This window comes from Arachis ipaensis, chromosome B08 (genome assembly GCF_000816755.2).
Source record: "Arachis ipaensis cultivar K30076 chromosome B08, Araip1.1, whole genome shotgun sequence".
Lineage (NCBI taxonomy): Eukaryota > Viridiplantae > Streptophyta > Magnoliopsida > Fabales > Fabaceae > Arachis > Arachis ipaensis.
This window is the reverse complement of record NC_029792.2, coordinates 33,705,481-33,728,403: the sequence shown is the minus strand read 5'-3', so window position 1 is coordinate 33,728,403 and position 22,923 is coordinate 33,705,481. Positions and strand designations below refer to the sequence as shown.

The 22,923-nt window shown below is 31.8% G+C and overlaps 3 protein-coding genes, 2 long non-coding RNA genes and 1 pseudogene across 7 annotated transcripts in view; 5 read left to right on the top strand and 1 right to left on the bottom strand.

The window, feature by feature from the left end:
- Nucleotides 1-4,818, top strand: part of LOC107612395 (alcohol-forming fatty acyl-CoA reductase-like) — an 11,480-nt gene extending 6,662 nt beyond the window's left edge. The window contains exons 5-11 of the mRNA XM_016314122.2: nt 29-129; nt 723-915; nt 2,138-2,299; nt 2,623-2,704; nt 3,458-3,724; nt 3,927-4,054; nt 4,335-4,818. Coding sequence (XP_016169608.1) covers nt 29-129; nt 723-915; nt 2,138-2,299; nt 2,623-2,704; nt 3,458-3,724; nt 3,927-4,054; nt 4,335-4,488 — 1,087 coding nt within the window. The 3' untranslated portion in view covers nt 4,489-4,818. The remainder of the gene's footprint in view (nt 1-28; nt 130-722; nt 916-2,137; nt 2,300-2,622; nt 2,705-3,457; nt 3,725-3,926; nt 4,055-4,334) is intronic.
- Nucleotides 6,331-14,861, bottom strand: LOC107610853 (annotated as a pseudogene).
- LOC110265855 lies at nt 11,916-12,222 on the top strand. Its single transcript, XR_002352307.1, has 2 exons — nt 11,916-12,049; nt 12,185-12,222. It is a non-coding gene; the product is annotated as an uncharacterized LOC110265855 (long non-coding RNA).
- LOC107614279 lies at nt 12,928-13,888 on the top strand. 2 transcript variants are annotated; one of them, XR_001614360.2, is made up of 4 exons: nt 12,928-13,147; nt 13,240-13,284; nt 13,384-13,467; nt 13,778-13,888. It is a non-coding gene; the product is annotated as an uncharacterized LOC107614279 (long non-coding RNA). The 2 variants fall into 2 exon arrangements; XR_001614359.2 differs by lacking the exon at nt 12,928-13,147 and having other exon boundaries at nt 13,148-13,284.
- On the top strand, nt 14,758-16,982 carry LOC110265854 (vacuolar protein sorting-associated protein 36-like). 2 transcript variants are annotated; one of them, XM_021109270.1, is made up of 4 exons: nt 14,758-14,918; nt 15,251-15,386; nt 15,465-15,564; nt 16,694-16,982. In XM_021109270.1, exons 2-4 carry the CDS (start codon nt 15,278-15,280, stop codon nt 16,791-16,793), a joined length of 309 nt encoding a protein of 102 aa, XP_020964929.1. In that variant the 5' UTR covers nt 14,758-14,918; nt 15,251-15,277; the 3' UTR covers nt 16,794-16,982. The 2 variants fall into 2 exon arrangements, with proteins under 2 accessions (XP_020964929.1, XP_020964928.1); XM_021109269.1 differs by lacking the exon at nt 16,694-16,982 and adding an exon at nt 15,791-16,136.
- LOC107610854 (protein FAR1-RELATED SEQUENCE 5-like) lies at nt 20,954-22,405 on the top strand. The gene has a single exon (XM_016312843.1). It carries the CDS (start codon nt 20,954-20,956, stop codon nt 22,403-22,405), a length of 1,452 nt encoding a protein of 483 aa, XP_016168329.1.

Genomic DNA, 22,923 nt, shown 5'->3' with positions numbered 1-22,923 from the left:
TTCTTCTGTTATCATATGACAAATGCAGATACGATATCGCATTGGGCACAAATACATTAGGCGTTAAACATATCTTAGATTTCGCCAAAAGATGTATTAAATTGAAGGTGCTTATCCATTTATCAACAGGTTAGCATTTAAATGTAAAAAAATACAACACTATATTTGTTTTCAGCCTGCAATTAAAAAAACAAAAAAAGAAATTGATATAGTTTGAATTGTTATGTAGATAAAATACAAAATTTTGAAAAAGGATATTATATTATTGTATGTGTTACTAGATACGTTAGTGTGATATATAATTCAACTCAATTAATAAAAATTATTATTTTAAGAATCAAATCAAATCTATCAGTTGAATTAATTAATTGATTGAATCGGTACGAATTTTTAGTAACTAATTTAAAAGAATAAAACCTAAAAAATTTACTTTTTCTAAAAATATATATTATATATAATTGTATTATTTTATTATATGTAGTTTAATTCTAATTAAATTTCGGTTAAATTTCTAAAACTTTAAATCTCTAACTCCGTCGGTTCATACCAATTTGGTTTTTAGAACCCTGAAAAAATAGATAGTGGACGTAGTAGTCGGTATTGCTGCAACATTATAATTGCATAAAGATTGCAATGAGTCCCATTAGGATTGCAAGTAAGCACGATCTCATGAGCATATTAAGACTAATGAGTCAAATATATTTGTGATGCGTGCCTTGCAGCTTATGTATGTGGGGAGAGAGGAGGACTCATAGTAGAGAATCCACACAATTTGGGTGTGTCAATGAATGGAGTACTGGGATTAGATATTGACATGGAAAAGAAAGTGATAGAAGACAGCTTGAATCAGCTTCAAGAAAAAGAAGCCACAAAAGAAGAAATTAAAGTTGTCATGAAAGATCTAGGCATTAAGCGGTTTGTATTCTGAGTACCCCCTAGCTACTTATATTATTCCTTATATCTATTCATTGATGAGTATAAAATCAAGACCTTAATTATTTATGATATGTATTGTCAAAATAAAATATATTGTATTGCAATTTTAGAGGAATTCTTAAATATTCCATGGTGTAAATGTTTTTTTATATTGATATTAACCATACAAAATATAAAAAGACAAAAAAAATATCATAAACTATAGGGTAAAGTACTGTTTTGGTCTTCAATATTTAGGGTAAATCAGATTTTGGTCCTTAATGTTTCAATCGTCTTATTTTTATCTTAAAAAGTTTAAAATGACATTAATGTTATCCCATCGTCAAATCCCTCATTAATACTTAAATTGATGTATTATTAATAATACTTTTGTTAAAGTTATGTTTGTTTAACTCTTTTCTTTCACTTTCATCCTCTTAATAAGTCCAAACTCCATCCTCTTACTCTTTTTTATGCTATTAATTCTCCAAGAGGGGTTTGAAAAACAAAGAAGAAGAGAGTAGGAAAACGAGGTTTGAGTTTATTGAGAGGGTGAAGGTGCGAGGGGGACTGAGCAAACGTAACTTTAACATAAGCATTATTAATAGTACATTAATTTTGTTAAGTGTTCGTGAGAGATTTAATGATGACATAACATTAATATCATTTTAAATGTTTTGAGATAAAATAGGACGATTAAAACGTTAGAAATCAAAATAAGATTCACTCCAAATGTTGAGGACGACTAAAATAATACTTTATCCTAAAATATAATATAACGTTATTAATTTTAGAATTGAAAATCAATGTGGTACAAATTTTTTTTTTCCATAGAAGATGAGAGAAATTTTATTTTTTAATTTATTTAGCTGAATATTTAAATGATATGGTGGCTTAAATCAAGATTTTTTTTAAAAAATTTGAAGTGTCTCATATATATATTGAAATTCTATTTTTTTATAAGAATTGAAGTAATATATATGAATTATACTCTAAATTTCTGTTCGTAAAAGTTCTTATACAATATCATAAAACTATTTATTTTAAAAATTTAAATTATTAAGTAGAGTTCAGATACATGCATTGTAATGTTTCTACCAAATATATATAGTACGCAGTTGATGTTAAAAAAATCCTATTTCCCCTATCTCCTCTTTGTGGCAGATTATGCTTTAAGAATTATGAAATTGCAATCATTAAGTTTAGTTATTTGTATTATCAGAGCAAATAAATATGGATGGCCAAACACATATGTCTTTACAAAAGCAATGGGAGAAATGCTCTTATGGCATATGAAAGGAAACATTCCTCTTTCCATTATACGTCCCACAATGATTACAAGTACTTATAAAGAACCCTTCCCTGGTTGGATTGAAGGTGCAAGGTAAATCATCGTCTATCAATGAATTCTATTATGCACTATCTTTTACATGTTTTTTAACTCCAGTTCCAAAAAATTGTCGTATTTATAAGCAACTATATAGAAATGAGGAATGCTAAGGGACCAGCAATTTTTATGATTTGTAGCCATCAAATAGCCATCAATGATAATTTTAATGGTGTGAGATTGGTGTGAACTTTCATCCAATGACTCACTTTTCTTTACTGATTACATGCTGGCCAGAATTTAACAAAGTTGCTGGCTCCCTAGACTTTTCCTATAAAAATATATTAACCTTAATTTAATTTTTCTCAACTTGAGAACAGAACTATAGACGGAGTAAGCGTTGCTTATGGTAAAGGAAAATTGAGGTTCTTCCTTGCAAGGCCTGAGGGAGTTATAGACATGGTGAGTCCCTAAAAGATACATTCTTAATAATTATTTATCAAGAATTTAGAAGATAACGTGTCTACATGATAATATGTTGAGTCAATCAATCCTATAGTTGTTACTTGTGAGTAATATATTAATATGCCTCTTTACATTGTATGTCCTACAATGAATAGTTGGAACAACACCAATTACAAATGCTAGCTATGAGCAGTCAAGTTGTTAAGTTTTTTGTTTTTTTCTTTTTCATTGTATTCTTAATTCGACATGTTAAAGATTATGTTCTGAGATCTATTTAGGAATTTATCATTAGTAAATAAGGTACAAAATAGAATTTAAACTCTCAAAAATTAGTTGAAGACACTAGTGACTAAATCATTAAACCAACTTAAATTAATTTAAATCAAGTTATTAAGTTAATCTATCAGATTCAAAGAGTGATGTCTGAATTAAAACTGACAAATATAAACCAAAAAAGAGTTCGTGGTAATTAAAAAAAAATATATATACGTAACCAACTTTTGATTAGTCAATATACTAACTAATTTTAAAATTTAGAATGGAAGGTTAATGATTTATATTTAGAATCTAAAATTTAAGATAAACAAAATAATTTTAAAAATTAGCTAATATTAGCTGAAAAAATTACTTATCAAATATTTCGCTACAAATAAATATGGAGACCAACAAAATCCATAAAACATATCAGAATAGTATTATTTGAATATTTTTAAATGAAAAAAGATAAATAATGTTGTGTTTCAATTTCAGATACCAGCCGATTTGGTGGTTAATGCAATGATAGTGGTCTTGGTGGCTCATGCAAACCAACCCAACCATATCATATATCATGTGGGTTCCTCTATTAGCAATCCAATCAAATACCGTAGTCTCCCAGACTATGCTTACAGATATTTTAAGGCAAAACCATGGATAGACTTGCATGGAAAGCCCATCAAGGTTTGCAAAGGAACCTTGTTGGATAGCATGGTTAGCTTCCGTAGATTTATGTTTCTTCGCTACCAGCTTCCCTTAAAGGTTACTCCGATCCTGCTATTCAATTCCTACCAATTTCTATTTCACATTCCTACTATGTTCTACTATATATTTTCTGATAAAAAATTTTAGTATGTAGAGGGACAATATCAGAAATAAAGTAAACACTATCAATTTTTTTTTAATTATTTTTCACGATCTAATTTTAGGGCAACAAACTGCTTACACATTTAGCAATAAGCAGGTACTAGAACTAGTGAATGCAGTGTTATGCCAGTATTTTCGAGGACTATGTGATGACCTAAACAAGAAGATTCATCTTGTCATGAGATTGGCTGAACTTTACAAGCCTTATGTGTTTCTGGATGCAGTGTAAGCCACTTATAATGAGTATTTCTTTTATGATGATTATAAACATAATTATTTTGTTATAATATTTTTTACGTTACTAATTGTAAAAAAAATATGTAACAAAGGTATTCTTAAATGTCAGTAGTTGATAATTGTGTTTTAAAATAAAAATATATATATTATGTTCTTATAGCTTCGATCTGTTGAATCTTCAATTTCATTGATTGGATGAATGTGTAATAATTTTTTGACTAATACTAACTCAGGCTTTATTTAATTTTTGTTAATACTTACCATACAGATTTGATAACATGAATACAATGAAGTTGCTATCAGCGGCAAGAGAGGGTGAGGTGGAGATGGACTTGTTCAATTTTGACCCAAAAATTATTGATTGGGAAGACTACTTCTTAAATGTTCATCTTCCTGGCATTGCCAAGTATGTCATGAAGTGATATGATATATGGCACGTACTATTTGCAGTGTTTGGAGTTATGAAATTTCTATTATGGGAAACCTAATAATTATGGTCAAGTAACTCAAATATTTACATACTCGTACTTGAAACCTCCTTATTTAGCCGATCAATAAATAAAAAAGTTCAAGACTCTTGATATTTCTAATTAGTCTGGAGAAATATGGGTTGAATCAAGGTCAGAAAATTTACTTTCTACACACATAAGCAATTTATTATTAGAAGATATAGTCAATTCCAAATAGCTTTTATGAAATAATTTTTATTTGTATGAATGCTGGTTGAGAGTTAAACAAGAAGACATCAGTACATATCATGGTTTAATCCTTAAATGCAACATACAGAATCTACATTTGTTATTTACCACAATCAATGGTGAACTTCTTTTCACTATTTTCATGAACGTAAAACACCAATAATGGCAAAAGCTAAAAGAACAAAATGCTTAGAACAAATGAGTAATAATTTTTCAAGTATTTTTTCAAACTCATAAATGAATAATTTTTTAAAAGTTTCTCCAAACTCACTAAAAATTAAATTGTCAAGAGCAAATTCAAACTAATCACTGAACCCATAATGTCTCAAACGACTTTTTTTTTAACAGTGTTTTCCTTGGTCTTTTTCTATTACAAAAACATTCCTCACCAACTAAAAAAAATCTCACATGTAAATAGTAGGTTTTCACAATTTGAATTCACTCATTCTTTCAGACCTTTTACAAACCCAAACTTCACACTTGTATAGTTATCAGATAGATAAATTCTCAAGAGCAAACATTACACTTAAATAAAGCTTTCACTATAAAAAAGTTGAATTTTACTGATAATTCTACTGATAATTACACCAGTAAAAACAGAATTCACTCACTCTTTCAAACTTTTATTTTATAAACATAAATTTCACGCTCGTATATATGATTATCAAATTTGAATAAATTCTCAAGAACAAACAATACCCTCAAATAAATCTTTCACTACAAGAAAGTTTAATTTTACCGACGATCAAAGCGTAAGTAATGAGTTTTATTGGCGACTTCATTGTCGGTAAAAGTGCGTGAGTAAAAACTTTGTTGATAATTTTCGATAAATATTACAATGGCTTCATGCAGTCAGTAAAAATAAAACACTACAAGAAAACAATATTTTTACGACGTTTTTTTTAATGTTTGGTGATGGTTTTAACTGTCACTAAATATTTTTGCGACGGTTAAAAAAAGCATCATGGATTTGAGCGTCTCAGATGACATAGTGACAATTTTGGACCACCGGTGGTGAGGAATATCGCTAAACTGTTTGTGACGGTTTTTGAAGTATAAAACCATCACTGTTTTGTAATACTTGTCAAGCACTACAAGAGATACGCTGAATAGCGGCGGTTTTTTTGGGAAATTGCGGAACCGCCGCGAAACGAAATTCCAACGGTTCCACAAGCGTTACCTATTAGGGGGTGGAGATTTGATTTTGCGGTGTTTCTGGGAAACCGCTGGCACAACTGTAGCAAATCAGATAATTGATTTTGCGGCGATTCTGGAATCGCCGCTATTTTGGTCCGTAGATTTAAAAAAAATCTGCAGCGGTTTTAAAACCACCGCAGATTTGGGTGGGTTTTTTTTAAATGCAACGGTTTCGAACCGCTACAATTTTATACATGAGCTTAAAAAAACTGACAGTTTTAAACTAGAATATGATTTTTACAAAGTCTAGCTTTCATAACCTTAAAAGGAGACTACTCTATAATAATTACATAACTTTCATGAAAATAGTACATTCTAAACAAAGGTCCTAAAACTTGAATACACATTCAAAGAGGAAATATGAACGTAAACCTTTGAACTAGTACATTAAGAATCCTTCCTCTATTAGAACTTTGGGACAAAATCACATAAAGTTTGATGTTTGAAGATTCATACAGTGGTTATTCACCTTGAACCAATGCAAGCCGGTAGCTCCAAATGTGCATTATTAGCATATAGAACTTCACACTCGTGCTTTAGTTAGCAAAGACATTCAACCTTATTCTCGCTATAAGTTTCAGATGTAGCTTTAATTCTGTGATATATTCTCTGGTTTCATGTATCTCTGGAAGTTTGACAATTCTCTTGTCCACCTCCCTATGAAAATCACAAAAGATCATATGACAATTATTCATAAACACACTTGTTCCTTAATATTTTAGTGCTTCAAAGCAAGAAGAAAAGAATAGCCATTCACATTTAAAGCAGAATAAAATGTTACCTAAGACTAGTTAGTACTCCCAATTCTCAAAGAGAAAGACTTGTGTACATCAGACAGATAGTACCTTTGAAGCTGCCCCCTTGATAATCAACAAGATCTTGAGCTGTAACACTGAATAACAAGAAAATTTAGAAGCATAATCCATATAGAGCATAAATCAACAGCTCAAAATTGCATAGAACAAGCCTCACCTTCCAAAAATTAGTTTTCCTTTACCACCTTTCCGCTTCACTTAGAAAGCCCCAACTGTTTCAAAAATTCGAGCAAGTTGTTGTGCCTCTTTTTTTACTTGTAGAACTAGAAACTCAGATATTGAAGAATGCATACAATAATCATATAGGAGGGGGAAAACTATACTGATAATGAAGAAGTATCAAAGTGGTTGTAATTTTTCCTGCATTGAAGACAATAAGATATGAAAATGAAATGGATTTTCGGAATAAAAACTAATATGGAGTTAGAAGTTAAAAAGACAGTAGGATTTTTGTAACACCAGGTTTATATGTAAAGCTTACTAGCAGAGGTTTGTTACCACCTACTCCTACTCACAAATGAAAACCTTCATTTCACATTAACAAAGACACATTCAATCCAAGTATGGATTGGAGGGGGAAAAAGATTACCAGATTTTTCTCAGCCTCAATGCTTTCTTCCTCTAACTTCATTTCCTTAGACGATGCAAGGAAAATTCAGTTTACTTGTGCAAAAAACACATACATTATTGTTACATTTTATATGGCAATGCATATTTTTGCATAGAAAAGCAGCTAAGCTAAGCTAGCCCTGCACATAAGAAAATAATTCAGATAAGATGGCCTACCAGAAAAATTGAGTAGAAAATATGAAATCAAATATTTGTACAAGAAAATTTGATTATGTTGTCATTGAAAAAGTACAAAAGAGATTTTAAGCTGAGAACGAAAATCTGAGAAAGGACTACAAAATTTCATTTTGTATCCATAAAGGGAAGTTAAGAGCTTGAGTTTTATGATAAAAAAAAACAAGCATGACCAATCCAAAATATCAAAGCCCCATGGACAAAGTAAATAAATTCTAGCAGCAAGCATGATTATTCAAGTTATGAACTCTAAAGACATCTAAATGCTTTCTCTCAATCAAGGCCACAAAATTTTTATGCCATAATCCATTGATTGCGCGACTTCCTCTCCTCTTCAAGTTCCATTTGAAGCTTCCCACACTCCATCTCATACTAAATGGGAGAACATGAACAAATAATTAATATGAAAAGAAAATTCATTTATTGCTTCAACATTAGTCTAATGCGAGTTAACACTGCAAACAAAGAAGATCCTAAAGATTCAATAATGTTGCTATTTCCTGACCAAGATTGTAATCTAGATAGATTAACCGGCCCGAGTAAACATTATAAATATTATCCTATTTCAAAGTCCACTATCCTCTAATATCTAGTAACACATTAATTTAAGCAATCATGGTGGCAGAACAGGGCAACTCTTACTAATATGTACTAGCGGCATAATGCTTTTCTATTGTTTTATTGTTCTATGTCATACCTTTTCTTTGATTTCTTATTAGTGATAAATGTAGAAGTTTTTAAGATGGTATTTATTTTAGGAAGAAAATTGGGCATCATTCTCTTGTACATCAATATGAATATATACAAAATGGAAAAGATATTGCAATTAACACAATATACTAATAACTGAAATTCAAAAGGAGTATAATAAAGTCCAAAACCATTCTAATGTAAGATCAACATACAGGTTTAAGGTATACCATTCTAAATATTGTATGCGATCTGCTTCTCCTAGCATTCATATTTTTTCATATATTAGAAACATGCCATTGAAGCCATCGAGCACAACATGAATTATATCCTTGGTGAGCAGCTCGTAGAAACATGAAAAAAAGGTAACGAAAATCAAATTGAAATTGCAAAAACCTCGAAGTAACGTGAATAAGTAGAGGAAGAAGAAGAAGAAATAGAATATATCGAAAGCATAAAAAGAGTTAGAGACCAGTGTGTCATGAATCCTGTGAAGCGAAACATGATTCTCTTCGACCTTATAGAGGCTCCATTAGAGGAGTCTTCGAAAACTGGAGGGCGAAGACGAACGGTGACGTAGATTTTCTCCATTTTTGCTGCTTCTGCTTCAATCTAAATTTCATTTTATCTCTATTTTTTCTCTTTTTCTTCGAGGTTTTCAACCGAATGCAAACAAACCCAAATCACAAGACAAAAATCAGTAACCGCAAATAGAAAATGGACAAAAGAAATTGCAATAACAGAAATTGACAGAGATATTGCACGAATAGAGGGCTAAGTTCGAACACAATCGATATTTCTGGACCAAGAATAGGGATTGAAATAGAATAGTGGTTGAATCAAGATAAAGTCAAACAAAAGGCAGAAGATAAAGGGATGAAATTGGAGCAAAATTAGTAGAACAACAAGCAAATAAATTAAATTGGGACAAAGGGATGAAACTAGAACAACAGGGCAAGGGGAAGAACGAACCAGTGAGAAGGGAGAGGGTGATCAAGTAGCGCACAATAGGGCAAGGGGGAAGGACGACGAGGACAATGACGACAACACTAGGACGGATGGGCAGCCATGTGACTCCACGACGACATGGATGAGCACGATGGAGGGAAGAATGATGGTTTCGCGCCCTTTGAGTTTCCTTTCGCACGCGGGAGCTAAACGGTAGAGGAGCAGATCGGTGACGGGGAAGGACGTAGCAGCTGAAGGGGAGCTACACGTCGACAAGGATTCGAGAGTGAGATTTGCGCCTTTGCTCCCTTTGGGTTCGCACGAAACGAGAGGACTGGCTCTCGAATGTTGAAGGCGAGGGTTTTTTATTCAAATCGACAAAATGTTATTTGTTGCTGTTGGAATACCAAACAGGCGCTATTTTGACCGATTTACAATGGAGCTTAAAAATGCTAATAGAACCGCTGGTATCCCACCAATTCACAGCGGTTTAGGAAATGGCTGGCAATTTTCCGCCGCAATTTCCCGTGTGTGTGGTAGTGAAGATGTTTTTATGCTGTATTTTGCCACGTTTTGAAATTACTAAATCCTATGACAATTTTTTCTTATATTTCGTAATTATTTTTAATCATCATGAAATTTTTAACGACGATTTAAAACCGTCACTAAATTACTAGTTCTTATGATAACTTTTAGATATATTTAGTGACTATTTAAACCATCACAATATTTTTAGTGACGATTTTTTTATTTAAAACCATCACTAAATTATTAATTTATGTGATAGTTTTTTTCCTATATTTAGTGACTGTTTTAAACTATCATAATCTCTAACACATCAAAGTTTTTTATTATAAATAATAATTTATGTGTCTACTAATAAAATAATAATTTATTTCTATTATCAAAAGTTGAATTCTCTAGAAATGACATTGTATTTCAACAAATCCAAACTCAATTCTATAAGTTTTACAAAAATAATAACAATGTATTTCAAGAGTTGAATTCTACAAGTTTTATAGTCATAATTTATAAGATATAAATTCAAAAAATCCCAACTTAATCCAAACATGTAAAGCTAACAATTCAATCATAATTCTCCTTTAAATGTTGGATGCTCTATGTTGTTGAGGACTTTAATACTTTTTTATTAGCCTTCTTCTCTTCGTACCTATAAAAATATAAAAGAAATAAAAAAAATTATATTACTTAAAACAAAGAATAACAATATAATCATATATTAAAACCATAACCATACAAGAACTCTTCTTCAAGTAAGGAGTTGTAGACTGGTTACCCAGGCACAGGAAAAATACTGGTTTTGTTCCAGTTGATGAAGCCATCAAGCCAAGTTGCATCAGCATAGTAGCAAGTGCAGAAAATTGATACCTTCTAATAATCCACCTGCCTACCTAAAGAGTAGATACCTATTAGAGCAGGGTTCCATAATCCATAAGGGTTCAGAAAACCATTATAGATTTGGATTTGATAATGAGTAAATTTAATTTACCTTCAAAAACTAATTCAAGGAGTGAAAATTTGTCCATCACTTAAAAAAAAGATTATTATGATCTTATTTCCAAAAAATGTGAAACTTCTAATAATTGCCCACCTTAAATTTGATTGTTATTCACTACTAGAAAACTAGTTATTAGAGACAGATATTTCTGACGAATTTCATCCCACGAAAATACAGATGAAATTTCAGAGGAATTTTTTGTCGAAAAATAAAAAAATGAATTAGCATAAATTACAGACGGAAAAAAAATCCGTCGATAATTCTGTTGGAAAAATTAATTTTTTTGTGGGAAAATGAACAAAAATACTGCGTTTTATTAAATTATTACAGACGGTAATTTAAAATTTTCCGTTGAAAATATTAGAATAAAGATTTGAGGATCACGGTTATACCTCTTCATTTCACACCACACTTTTGCAATTCCACACTCATCCCCTCTGAATGCTTCATCGGCGGCGCTATCATCCTTGCACCGCCGTCTCACCGAACTTCCATTGCACTCAACTTCCATCGGCCTTGCTCGCATCGCTCCCTTCCGTCGCACCCCTTCCCGGTTCTTCTTCGTCGCACCGCTTCGTCGGCCTTGCTTGCATCGCTCCCTTTCAAACCCTAATGTGTGTTTCTCTCTTTGATCTCGCCACTAGTGCTTGCTCTTTTCCGTGTGTTGCTGTGTTTCTCTCTTCGATCTTGCCTCAGCTGTGCAGGTAACCCTAATCTCCTTTCTCTTTCATGGCTATTTTCTTTCTTTCAATACCATCGCTAACTCTAATTATATTATCCTATGTTCCATCGCTAACTATAATTCTATTTCCTATTCTATGATAAGAACTTGTAACGGTTATAGTTTTTTATTTTGTGTTCTTATAAACTTGTTCCTGAAATCAAGGTTCCTGAATGCATTGACTAGTTTCATTTTGGTTGAATTTTTTAGGGTTTAGGTTTTTATTGATTCACAGTGTCTCAGCGATTGAAGACTAGTGTCCATGTTAACTTGGTCTTCCATATAGGACCGAGAATCAAGATGCTATAGATGCCGCAACTGTTGGTGCTCTGTGCAGGGACTGTAGGAAACAAGTGTACTTGGGTGAGAAAATGCAGTGATGATTGTAGTTGAATTCAAACTTTTTTTCTCTTTTTAAATGATGTATATTGCTTTTCTGTTTGGCTAATGAAAAATATTTCATGGATTTGAATTTTAGTGTGTAAGTTTGATTTAATTTTCAAGGCATATGATCGAGCTGCGATCAAGTTCTGTGGCATTGATGCAGATATCAATTTCAACATCAGCGATTATGATGAAGATATAAAGCAGGTTCTAATACTTAATAGTTTGATTTGATAATAGTTTTGAGCAAGTTTGAGGGTTTTTCTTTGTAAAGAAAAATTGAAAAACTTTGATGGAAGTTGTAGTGATAGCATCTTTGATTGTTTTTTTCTTCTGATGTAGATGAGTAACTTTACAAAGGAAGAGTTTGTGCATATTCTGTGTAGGCAGAGCACTGATTTTTCATAGTAGAACTGTAGTGATCTCAAATACTTTGAGGCTATTGAGGTTTTAATACTTATAATTAACTCTACAAAGAAAACTGGAAGCAAGAAAGAAAATCCCGCGAACACTGCAATACACACGAAACCCTGACACAAAAGGCGTCTAGTTTTTGTTCTTCTATTGATACAGAACTTCCCGATTCTGCTTTAAATTTGAGTGATCAATTAATCGATCCTCTGTTTTCATTTTTTTTCACCCTCCATGTTGGAATTGAAATGCAGAGAAAAGCAGCATTGCCGTTGAGGGACGCAAAAAACGGCAATGCGAACAAGATGAAGGCTCTGTGCGGCAAGGAAGCTTTGGTGAAGCTTCTGCGATGACATTTTGGTTACCCTGATTTTAGGGGCAAGCAATTGGACGCTATTCAAGATGTTTTCTTAGGTTCATTTTTGCAAAAATCTCTCCTTTTTTATTTTTGGTTTCCGTTACTGTTTGGTTGCTAAGAAATCATAGGAAATTGAATTCTGCATTTTTTTATAGGTCTCACTTTTCAGTTTGATTGGTTAAATTAGCTTGACACTTTTCTTTTAACAATGTTTTGGCTACAAATATAGAAATAAGAAAGTAAAGAACATGAAGCAAGTTTTATGTCAGTGTCCTACTCTGATTAACGGTTTGGATATGAAAGAAAAGAAATTAAAAAATGTTCTGAAATCATAAACTCATGTTCTTTGAATTTGGTAAATGGATAAGTTGGGATTTTCATTTTTTGATGGAATGCCAATTACCTTTCCACCCCCTCTTTTGGTGCAGGAAGAGATTGTTTTTGTCTTATGCCTACTGGAGGAGGCAAGTCGATGTGTTATCAGATTCATGCACTGGCCAAAACAGGAATTGTGCTTGTTGTTTGTCCTTTAATAGGTGAATCATGCTCATATTTTCTAATATATACAGTTGTGCATCTTTGTTGAGCTGAATTCTGTGTGGTAATTCACTTGGTTTTTGCATGCTAGGCACAATTGTGATTTCTGACTTTTGTTCTGTTGACAGCCTTAATGGTAGGCATATTTCCAGCTTGATCCATTTTATTTTACATTTTTTTGCTATATTTAATTTTTGAGTTGGGGCTTTGCTTATTTGTTCTTTTTGCATGTTAGAAAAACCAAGTAATGGCATTAAAAGAGAAAGGTATTGATGCTGAATTTCTCTCCTCAACAATATCAACTGATGCAAAAAATAAGGTGAAGTGATAAAGTACTTTCAAATGATTTATCTTTGTCTATCAGTTTGAATAGATGGTTACACTGATCATGAGATTTATATTAGAGTGGGTTTGGTTTATATTGATTCTAAAGCACATTGTGTTTGGTACATTCAAGCTTCTTTGTTATACCCCCTTTGAATTTATTGTCTCTCATGTCATTGATTTTATATGATTCTGTCCTTATGGGGAGGGAAAGAATTTAGGTAAATTTCATTTATATAACTGTAACCAAATCCTCACTTATTCACAAATTTAGGAAATTAAAATGTTCTGTTTTATGTTTTAAGATTCATGACGATCTTGATTCTGGAAAACCCTCTACAAGGCTGCTATATGTGACTCCAGAGTTGATAGCAACAGCGGGGTTTATGCCAAAGCTGAAAAAGATTTACGCTAGGGGCTGCTAAGTCTCATTGCCATAGATGAGGTGTGAAAGAAAAACATTTCAAATTATGATTCAGCTGATTTTTCTGATTTTTCCGGTTATTATAATAATTTCACTTTTGCCAAATTTTCAGGCGCATTGCATCTCAAGTTGGGGCCATGATTTCAGGTTTGTCATATATTTTGCTATAGGAAAATTGGAGTTTGTAATGCTAGAATTTCATGTTTATATCATTGGGTAATATTTTCATCTGCTTAGGTGATAAGTTCTATGCGCTACTGCATTTCCTGATTATTGGATCCAGTTATCTCATTTTCTCTGTTCACAATTCCACATGCATATATGAACAATTTGAAACTTATCTCCAAATGCTAAATTAAGAAATTGATTCTGGCAATACTAAAATGTGCTTCGATGGAAATAGTGTTGAATACCATAGTATCTTATAATTTCTATGTATATGTGTCCTACTATTAACATGAATATTAAGTTAGTTTTTCCATTCCCACACATATTACTCTGAGTATCTCAAGTTGCTTGATTGGGCCCAAGTATTTTCATTCTTTCTCTATGTTATATTTGCCTTTTTGAATTTTCTTCATATAGTGTCTATGTTATATTTGCCTTTAAGAGAATAAATACAGGTACTATTTGTTTAGAATTTTGGTTCTTCTTGTATAAAAAATTGTTAGTTGCTTCTAAGCTACATCTCATAGATTTTCTGGTTGCATGACACATTGTATGCATATAATCCATTAGTCTACTATACTATGAACACTGAAGTTCTCAACCCTTAATTGATCTCAACCCTTAACACTTGGAGAGTTTGATATTCCAACAACAACAAAATCAGCAGCAGCAACAAGTGGTAGTAGTGGAAGAAAACATGCCTAAGTTGACTTCAGCTTCAAACGAAGGTAATAACAGTGTTTCCTCAGGTACAAGAACTGAAATTGGAACCTTCATGACTCCACCACCAACATCATCTAACACTTTTACATAGCCACCATCAAAGAAAAAGAGAAACCTTCCCGGCAACACAGGTTCCCTTCTTCTTCCTTAGCTTTGTTTTTCTGTATTTCATCATGTGGTGGATGAAGTCATGTCCTTTCGTTTGTATCTTTGAATTAGTGATTTTACCCAAAAGTTTCCCTAATTCTGCGTTGGTAACTTAACATCAATAACTCCAAATGTCTGTTGGCTTTGTATATATTTGATAAGGTTTCTTAAATTTTTGTTTCTCTCTATTGTAAACAAATAAGGCCCCTTTCTAATGTTGTCAATCTTCATTCACGTTTTTGTCATTTTGACATCAACCTCATCTTATATTAAAAAGGTGGTTAAATTTGACTTAAGCAAGTATGATTTGGTGTAGGTTTTCACTAAAATCAAGGTGCTTGTTATGAAGCCCGATGCTCTTCGGGCTGGGGTAAGTGCTAGTGATACTGTAAGGACACTTGGAGTTGCCCCAGCAATGGCGAATGAGCATCTTCTGTCTGCTGAGAGCAAGGGTATGGTAGTGCTTACTACTTCAATAGTTTTAGTAAGATAACCATGTTCTAACTTGTGATCTTGGTTGAATCTTTCAGGTTTGCTATGCAGAGATATAAGTCCGGATGGATTTCGTTTCTATATTAACCTGACTTCAGAGATTGCTGAGCAAGCAAAAAGACGTGATGGGGTTGCAAGGTAAGCTTTCACTTTAGTTCACTACACTTGTATTACATAACATTGATTAATGATTGAATAAAGGATAAATTACACTTAACTCTCTTGAGATTACACATGACCCTATGAAAATATACTAAATTAGAGATTTTGTTTGAATTGATTAACAGGCTGAGGGAGCTTCACACTCTAAATTATAGTAACTAGATCTCTTTCTCTATATGTTTCCTTCACTTTTCCAATTTAGGAAAGACCCATCCTTCAAACCACAAGGTGGCCAATTATGGGAAAATGATATGGACTATGATACTGATAAGAAGTCAATGGCAACACTTAGACGTCATCTTCGGGGAGCTACTGAGGAGTACTATAGATATAAAAGGTAAGCAATTATCAGTTTAGTATTCTAAGTGTGTTTATTTGGAAAATTGCTCTTGAATCCTTTACATGCTTTGTATATATTCTTCCAAGGAGGATAAACTGGTAATAGAACATTAGTTGTATGTTTAAAAATAATCTCCTTTAGATTGTACAACACACTACAAATACTTCTACTAGGTTCTTTTTCTTTTTAACCTTATTTGAGTAATCAGTCTTTCAATTATTGCTCTAGTTGATTGGTTCTACTTGGATGATGAACAGTGTATAGTTTTGCTTCCAAGCTGTGTGTGTTAATATCAAAGACCTTCTACAATTTGCGTTGAAGTGGTCAAAGCTAGAATTCTTCAAATGTATAAAATATTTCAACGTATATATAATCAATTGAAAGTGTAATTGGTTATTAATCTGTTTTGTTTATTTGTTTTTCTGGCAGTCAAGTCACAGTGTTGATTGAATTTATTTAACAGCTTGACTATTTAGTTGTATCTCTGTTTTTAGTTACATCATTACAACTAGTTCTCCTGGAATTTTCCTTATATGGTTACTTTAATATGCACATGGAATACTAAACTAATATTTTATTAAGTTCTTTCCTCGTCTAACATAACAAGCATGCACTTTTTACAAGCTAGTTCTCGATGGGAAAAGAGACAATCGAAAGTCTTGGTAAGTCCCAGTTTCGAAAATGATTATTTGAATAGAAATCTTAGCTTTGATATGAATGAATTCAAGCATTCCAATTCCAATTCGGGTTTTAATTCTATTTTAGTCAGAAGATGCCAAGATCAACTTTCAATGTGGAGCTTGATGCTGCCAATGCAACTTGGTTATCCATTAATATTTTAGATTATCCCATCTTTAGGTGCTAAATGTAATTTGTGACATCAGTTAATGAAGGAGATCCATGTAACATTGGGATGGTCATCTTATTTTTTGGGGTATCTTTTTATTGAGACTGTGAGATATTGGATAATGGTGTTGAAAAATAACATCCAATATTATAGGTATCATGTAATGAATATTATGTTTATCTATGTGATTTTTGGCTTTCTTTTTTTTCAATTTACAGTGTGTTTGGTGGAGAAAATTTAGAAAACAAATCTAAAGTATTTATTTTGCAATGGAAAAATTTAAAAAAAAAATTCTATTTTACCTTACTGATGGATTTACAGACGAATTTTCTGTCTGTATTCAGAGTGTGGGATGATTTTTCAAGGTTCAAATTACAGACGAATAATCTGTCAAAAAATCTGTTGCCAATTACCGACGAAAAATTCGTCGAAAAATCTGTCTGTAGTTACAGACGGAGAATCCGTCGAAAAATCTGTCTATAATTACCGACGGAAAATTCATCGGAAAGTTCAACATTTCAGGGAAATGGATGGGAGAATTTACCGAGGGAAAATCCGTCAGTAACTGGTAAAAATCCGTCGATAATTTTCTGACGAAAAAATTCATCGGTAAATAATTTTCGACGAGGCTTTTATAGAGGGACAAAATCCGTCGGTAATCAAAAATTCGTCTGTAATAAAGACTAAATCTATCTATAAATCTGTCTGTATTAATCCATTTTCTAGTTGTGATTCAGCCTATAAACTCAAAGGTTTTGAACTTTGAAGCATAAATTTAACATTCAACATCAAATAAATTGTTTTATACATTAGTGACACTAAACTTTGAACCTCAAGTAAATCTCCCAAACCCCTAAATTTGTCCTTATTTCCTAAACATATTGTAAAAAATAAATTAAAAAATTAAATTAAAATTACCGACATTTAAGTTGAAAATCAAATCCTATGTCATTATATTACACATAATTGTTAATCATCACCTTTGTTAATCCTAACCGTTCTAATCACTCTACTTTTCGCATAATATGATGCAAACACAACAATTAACTCTACAACAAACAAATAGATAAGGGATTTCTATGCCTCCTAGACAAAATCATTTTGCTTCTCCCTGCTAGAATTCTATCGTAAGAATTCAAATTTCTATCTTAAACATGCAATCATTCGCAAATTAAACATTTTTCAATTTCTAAAATATTTCCACTTTAGTTGATTTATTATGATCAATCAAAAGTATATGTTTAATAACAATAAAAGATAATTAATTAAAATAATAGAAATATTTGGTAACCAAAGAAAATCAGTCAAAAACAGCCAGAACTTGCCTTATTTAGCATTAAGTTCTGGTTGTTTTTTTTGTCTCCCTAGCATTACCCTTAAAATGATACCAACCCATAAACAAACTAATCTATTGGATCCTCCAAAAACAACAAGAAACACGAACTATTTCTGTTTTAGCAACAACCAACTTCTCCAAACGTCACAAAAAATCTACAACAAATCACAACTGAATTTGAACCAAATTCAAAATGTCTAAAAATAAGATCATTCGAAACAATCGAAAAAATTAAATTAATAAAAATAATTAAATTAATTAAATTAAAGAGAAACTCGCCGTAAATATAATAGCGGTGCCAAAATGTTGATCGAAACTCTGAAAAAAGAGAAAATACTGAAGGATGAGGTGGAGAGAGAGAGAGAGAGAGAGAGAGAGTAAGAGGATTAGAGAGAGTTAAAAAAATGGGAGAAGGAAGAGGGAGGTTGTACTATTTTAATTACGAATTTTTCATTTACTAACAACTACAACGTCATAAATTATATTAACAGACATCTGTAAATATCGCTTTTTATCAAACGAGCATTATTAACGTTTTACTGACACTATAGCCATACATAATATTAAATACGGTGATTTTTTCGATACCCAACTAATTTGAGGGTATTACATACCCTTCTTGCATGTTCCAATTAAATGGTGACAAGTGTATTCATTAATTCCAATCAGCAAATGAATTTTTAATTTTTAAAAATTAAAAATAATGAATTTAATACATGTATTAAATACTTTATATATACATAACTTAATACACTGTACATACGTTTTAACTCTGGTTAAATCAAATCACCATACGTGGTAAACCTTAAATAAATTATTTAAAAGAAAAAAAAAAGAAAAAGAATTAGAATTGGGCCGTTAGAAAGAGGGAAGAACATAGAACCCTAATCCTTTTCATCTAATTTTGTCTTCTTCTCTTTTCTATATTCACAGAAGGAGAGATTTTGGCGGTAGGATTTTTATCTCCTTCCCCAACTCTGTTTCTCTTCTAGTCTTCTGCTTCGTTGCTCTCTTCTCTTTTCTCGCTGCTCTCGCCGGAACTCTGCCCTGAAGTCTCGCGATCTGTGCTCTGGCCGTCATTTCTGTAGGTAGCATTCGTCCCTCGATGCTCACGGGACTTAGCCTCACTTCCTTGTTCTTGCTGCTATTTATTCATTGTCCCAAGGCCAGAACTATTTTAAATATTTTTGCTTAAATTATTTGTGCTATAGATGCCATTATTATTATTATTATTATTATTATTATTATTATTATTATTATTATTATTATTTAATCTGCTATCAATTTGACTAAATGCTTGAATGATCATTAGATACTTCGTATAGTAGTTCGTTTTGGTAGATACATATAGCTGCTAGAGTTATTTGTGCTATATGTGTTGTTTAAAAATATTTTTGAATATAAATTTTCAAAATTATTCCTTGTCAATACTTCAATCCGCAAGTTCAGAATTTAGTTTGATAGTTTAGAGGCATATTCATTTACATAATCTATTTTGAAGCCTATTATCTTTGATTTTCTTTTTCCAATTTTTTCTCCTTCAGTAGCAATACTATTTCATTAATTTAGAATTACAGAAACAAAGAGTACTTCAAAGAGTAGTAGAAAAAAAATTTTAAAATTATTCATTGTCAATACTTCAATCCGCAAGTTCAGAATTTAGTTTGATAGTTTAGAGGCATATTCATTTACCTCATCTATTTTGAAGCTTATTATCTTTGATTTTCTTTTCCCAATTTTTTCTCCTTTAGTAGCAATACTATTTCATTAATTTAGAATTACCAAAACAAAGAGTACTTCAAAGAGTCGTAGAAAAAAAAAATTAATAGTAACAATTCTTAATAATCGTATAACATAGATACATGTTATAGCTCATATAAAATTTTCGGTATTGATGATTATAATCTCCTGTTTATGATTTATTAGTTTATACTTGATTATATAGATGTGATGTTCATTTCGAGCGGCTTAACAAATCAATAAAAATTGGTACACAAATTTACCAGAAACAAAGCACTTAATTTGAAGTATTTTGTAATATTTACTTGAATAAAATTTGCTTTGAACATACGGGTTTAAATTAGTTATGTAATAGTGATCATTGTTGAGTTAAAATTATTGTAGATGTGATCTTTTACAATTACTTGTTAATAATCCTACAACATAGATAAAGGTTATAGCTCATATATAATTTCAGGAATTGATGATTATAAGCGCCTGTTTATGAATTCTTAGTTTATACTTGATTTTATAGGTACAAAGTAGAATTAGTTCATTTTTAATATTATACAAATTAATTAAAAATAGAAGAGCTAGTTAACATATTTCATGATATATAGTTCTTTAGATTATAATTACCCTAAAAAAAATATACTGTCAAATCTAAATATAATAGTTCAAAATAGTTATTGTGAGATGCTATATGGAATAAGAGGTCTTATTATATTTTCTAGGTACTAAATAGGAGTTATGTATAAATAAGAACTGGCTCATGTACTAAACTAATATTGAACAATATAGTTTTTAATGGAAAGTTTTGAAAAATCTAAGCTGCTGTTTTATAACTTTGAAAACTAAATATTGCTTAAAACTATCGTCATGAACTTATAAACAACTTAAAATTAATTAATACATAAGTGCGTTTATGCAAATTTTTCTTATGTATATCTACATTTGTTTACTATTAGTTAATAATTTTTTGATTACATTGATTGATTGTGTATTATTATTTTTTGTGATAATATTTTTTTTACTATTCAAATTTCCTTACATGCAATTGAATAGTATTGTGCTCATACATTTTTTTGACATTTTATGTTAATAATAGACTTACAACACAAGTATGGGGAGCGTTCACAAAAATTCAACAAAGAGTTCTGTTGAATTTGATGATTTGAGTTTTGAGTATAGTGGTTCAAGTGAAGAAAATGATATAAGTATATCTCAAAAGAAGGGTACAATTGATGAAGCTATGAAAATGGTTGATCCTGGAGATGGATTTGGTGAAGTTGAGAAGAAGTTAACTGAGTTGACCAAGGATGACATTTGGGGTATTGAGCATGATAGTGTAGAGCAGTGTGTTCAATTCTACAAAAATTATGCCAAAGTACATGATTTTGTTGCAAGGTGTGATGAAAAGGGTTATGATTTCAACGACAACCTTAACATGAGACAAATGGTTTGTAATAGAGAGGGTACACGGAGAAAGAAGTATCTGGAGATGGAGAATAGAAAAAGAGACCACAGGCCGATAACACGTGTAATGTGTCAAGCCAGAATTAGATTTCACTATGATATGAAATTGAGGAAGTGGAAAGTCACTGCATTTGAAGAGACTCACAATCATGACCTTATCCTACCTAAATATATACAATTTGTCCCCGCATATCGTGTAACGACCGAGGCCGACAAAGCACATGCCAACAGTCTGCATGATTATGGTGTGAGAACTTGCCATATAATGGGGTTCATGTTAAAGCAAAAGGGAGGACCAGGAAAAATTGGTTTTACAAAGAAGGATTTGTATAATCATTTCGACAAATCAAAGCGTGCTAAAGTGAAAGATGGTGATGCATATGCAGCATTGAGTTACTTGATTTCTAAGGCCGATGAGGATCCATTGTTGCAAGGAAAATTTACTCTGAAAGATAATAAACTTGAAAATTTAGTATGGGCTGACGGAGCTAGCATAATTGATTATCAATGTTTTAGTGATGTACTAGCATTTGACACAACATACCAGAAGAATAAATATAACAAGCCATTGGTTGTCTTCTCAGGAACTAACCATCACGGTCAGACATGCATATTTGGTTGTGGCTTGCTAGCAGATGAGAAGCATGAGACATATGTATTAGTTTTGAAGATTTTTCTTGAAATAATGGGTAATAAACATCCAATAGCAGTGGTGACAGATGGTAATCTTGCAATGAGAGGAGCAATTAGAGAGGTGATGCCAAATGCAACGCACCGACTTTGTGCGTGGCATTTACATCGCAATACGTGTGAAGCTATCAAAAATTCTGAGTTCCTTCATGGATTGAAGCACCTTATGTACCGGAATTTTTTTCCGGATGAGTTTGAAGATAAAGGGCATCGATTAGTATCAAAATTCAAGCTTTCTGAAAACGAATGGGTGAAAAAAACATATGAGATCAAAAGGATGTGGGCTTTTGCATATTTGAACAACACGTTTTTTGGTCGAATTAGGACTACGTCACAATGTGAAGGAATTCATTCGTTGATAAAGCACTATATTGGTAAAAAAATGTTATCTTTCGGATTTGATGCATAATCTTAACGAGGCAGTGAGGCAATATCAGAAAAATGAGCTATTATCTAATTTTAAGTCATTGTTCTCAAGTTCAATTTTAACTACATGTTTCGAAGACATCGAAAAGAAGCAGCCAATATTTTTACCCATAATATGTTTAAAGAGGTAAGGAATGAGATACTAGAAGTGAGTAAACTAAACGTTGTCGGCCATTCAAATAATGGTAACAAAATTGAGGTGAGAATGAACAAATATCAAGAGCCGGCTATTGAATATAAGGTTCGGTCTGATAGAAGTACTAACAACTTTGCTTGTGATTGTCGATTATTTGAGAGCCGTGGTATCCCTTGTTCCCATATTTTTTGTATTATGAGACATGATCATATTAGCACTATTCCTAATACTCTTATTCACAAGAGGTGGACGAAAGATGCTAAAAAAGAATACATTAGTTCACTTACCGCCGAGGATATTGAATCTAAAAAGATTGCTGGTGTTAGGTACGGTGCTCTAGCGACGCTTTATTTTACACTATGTGA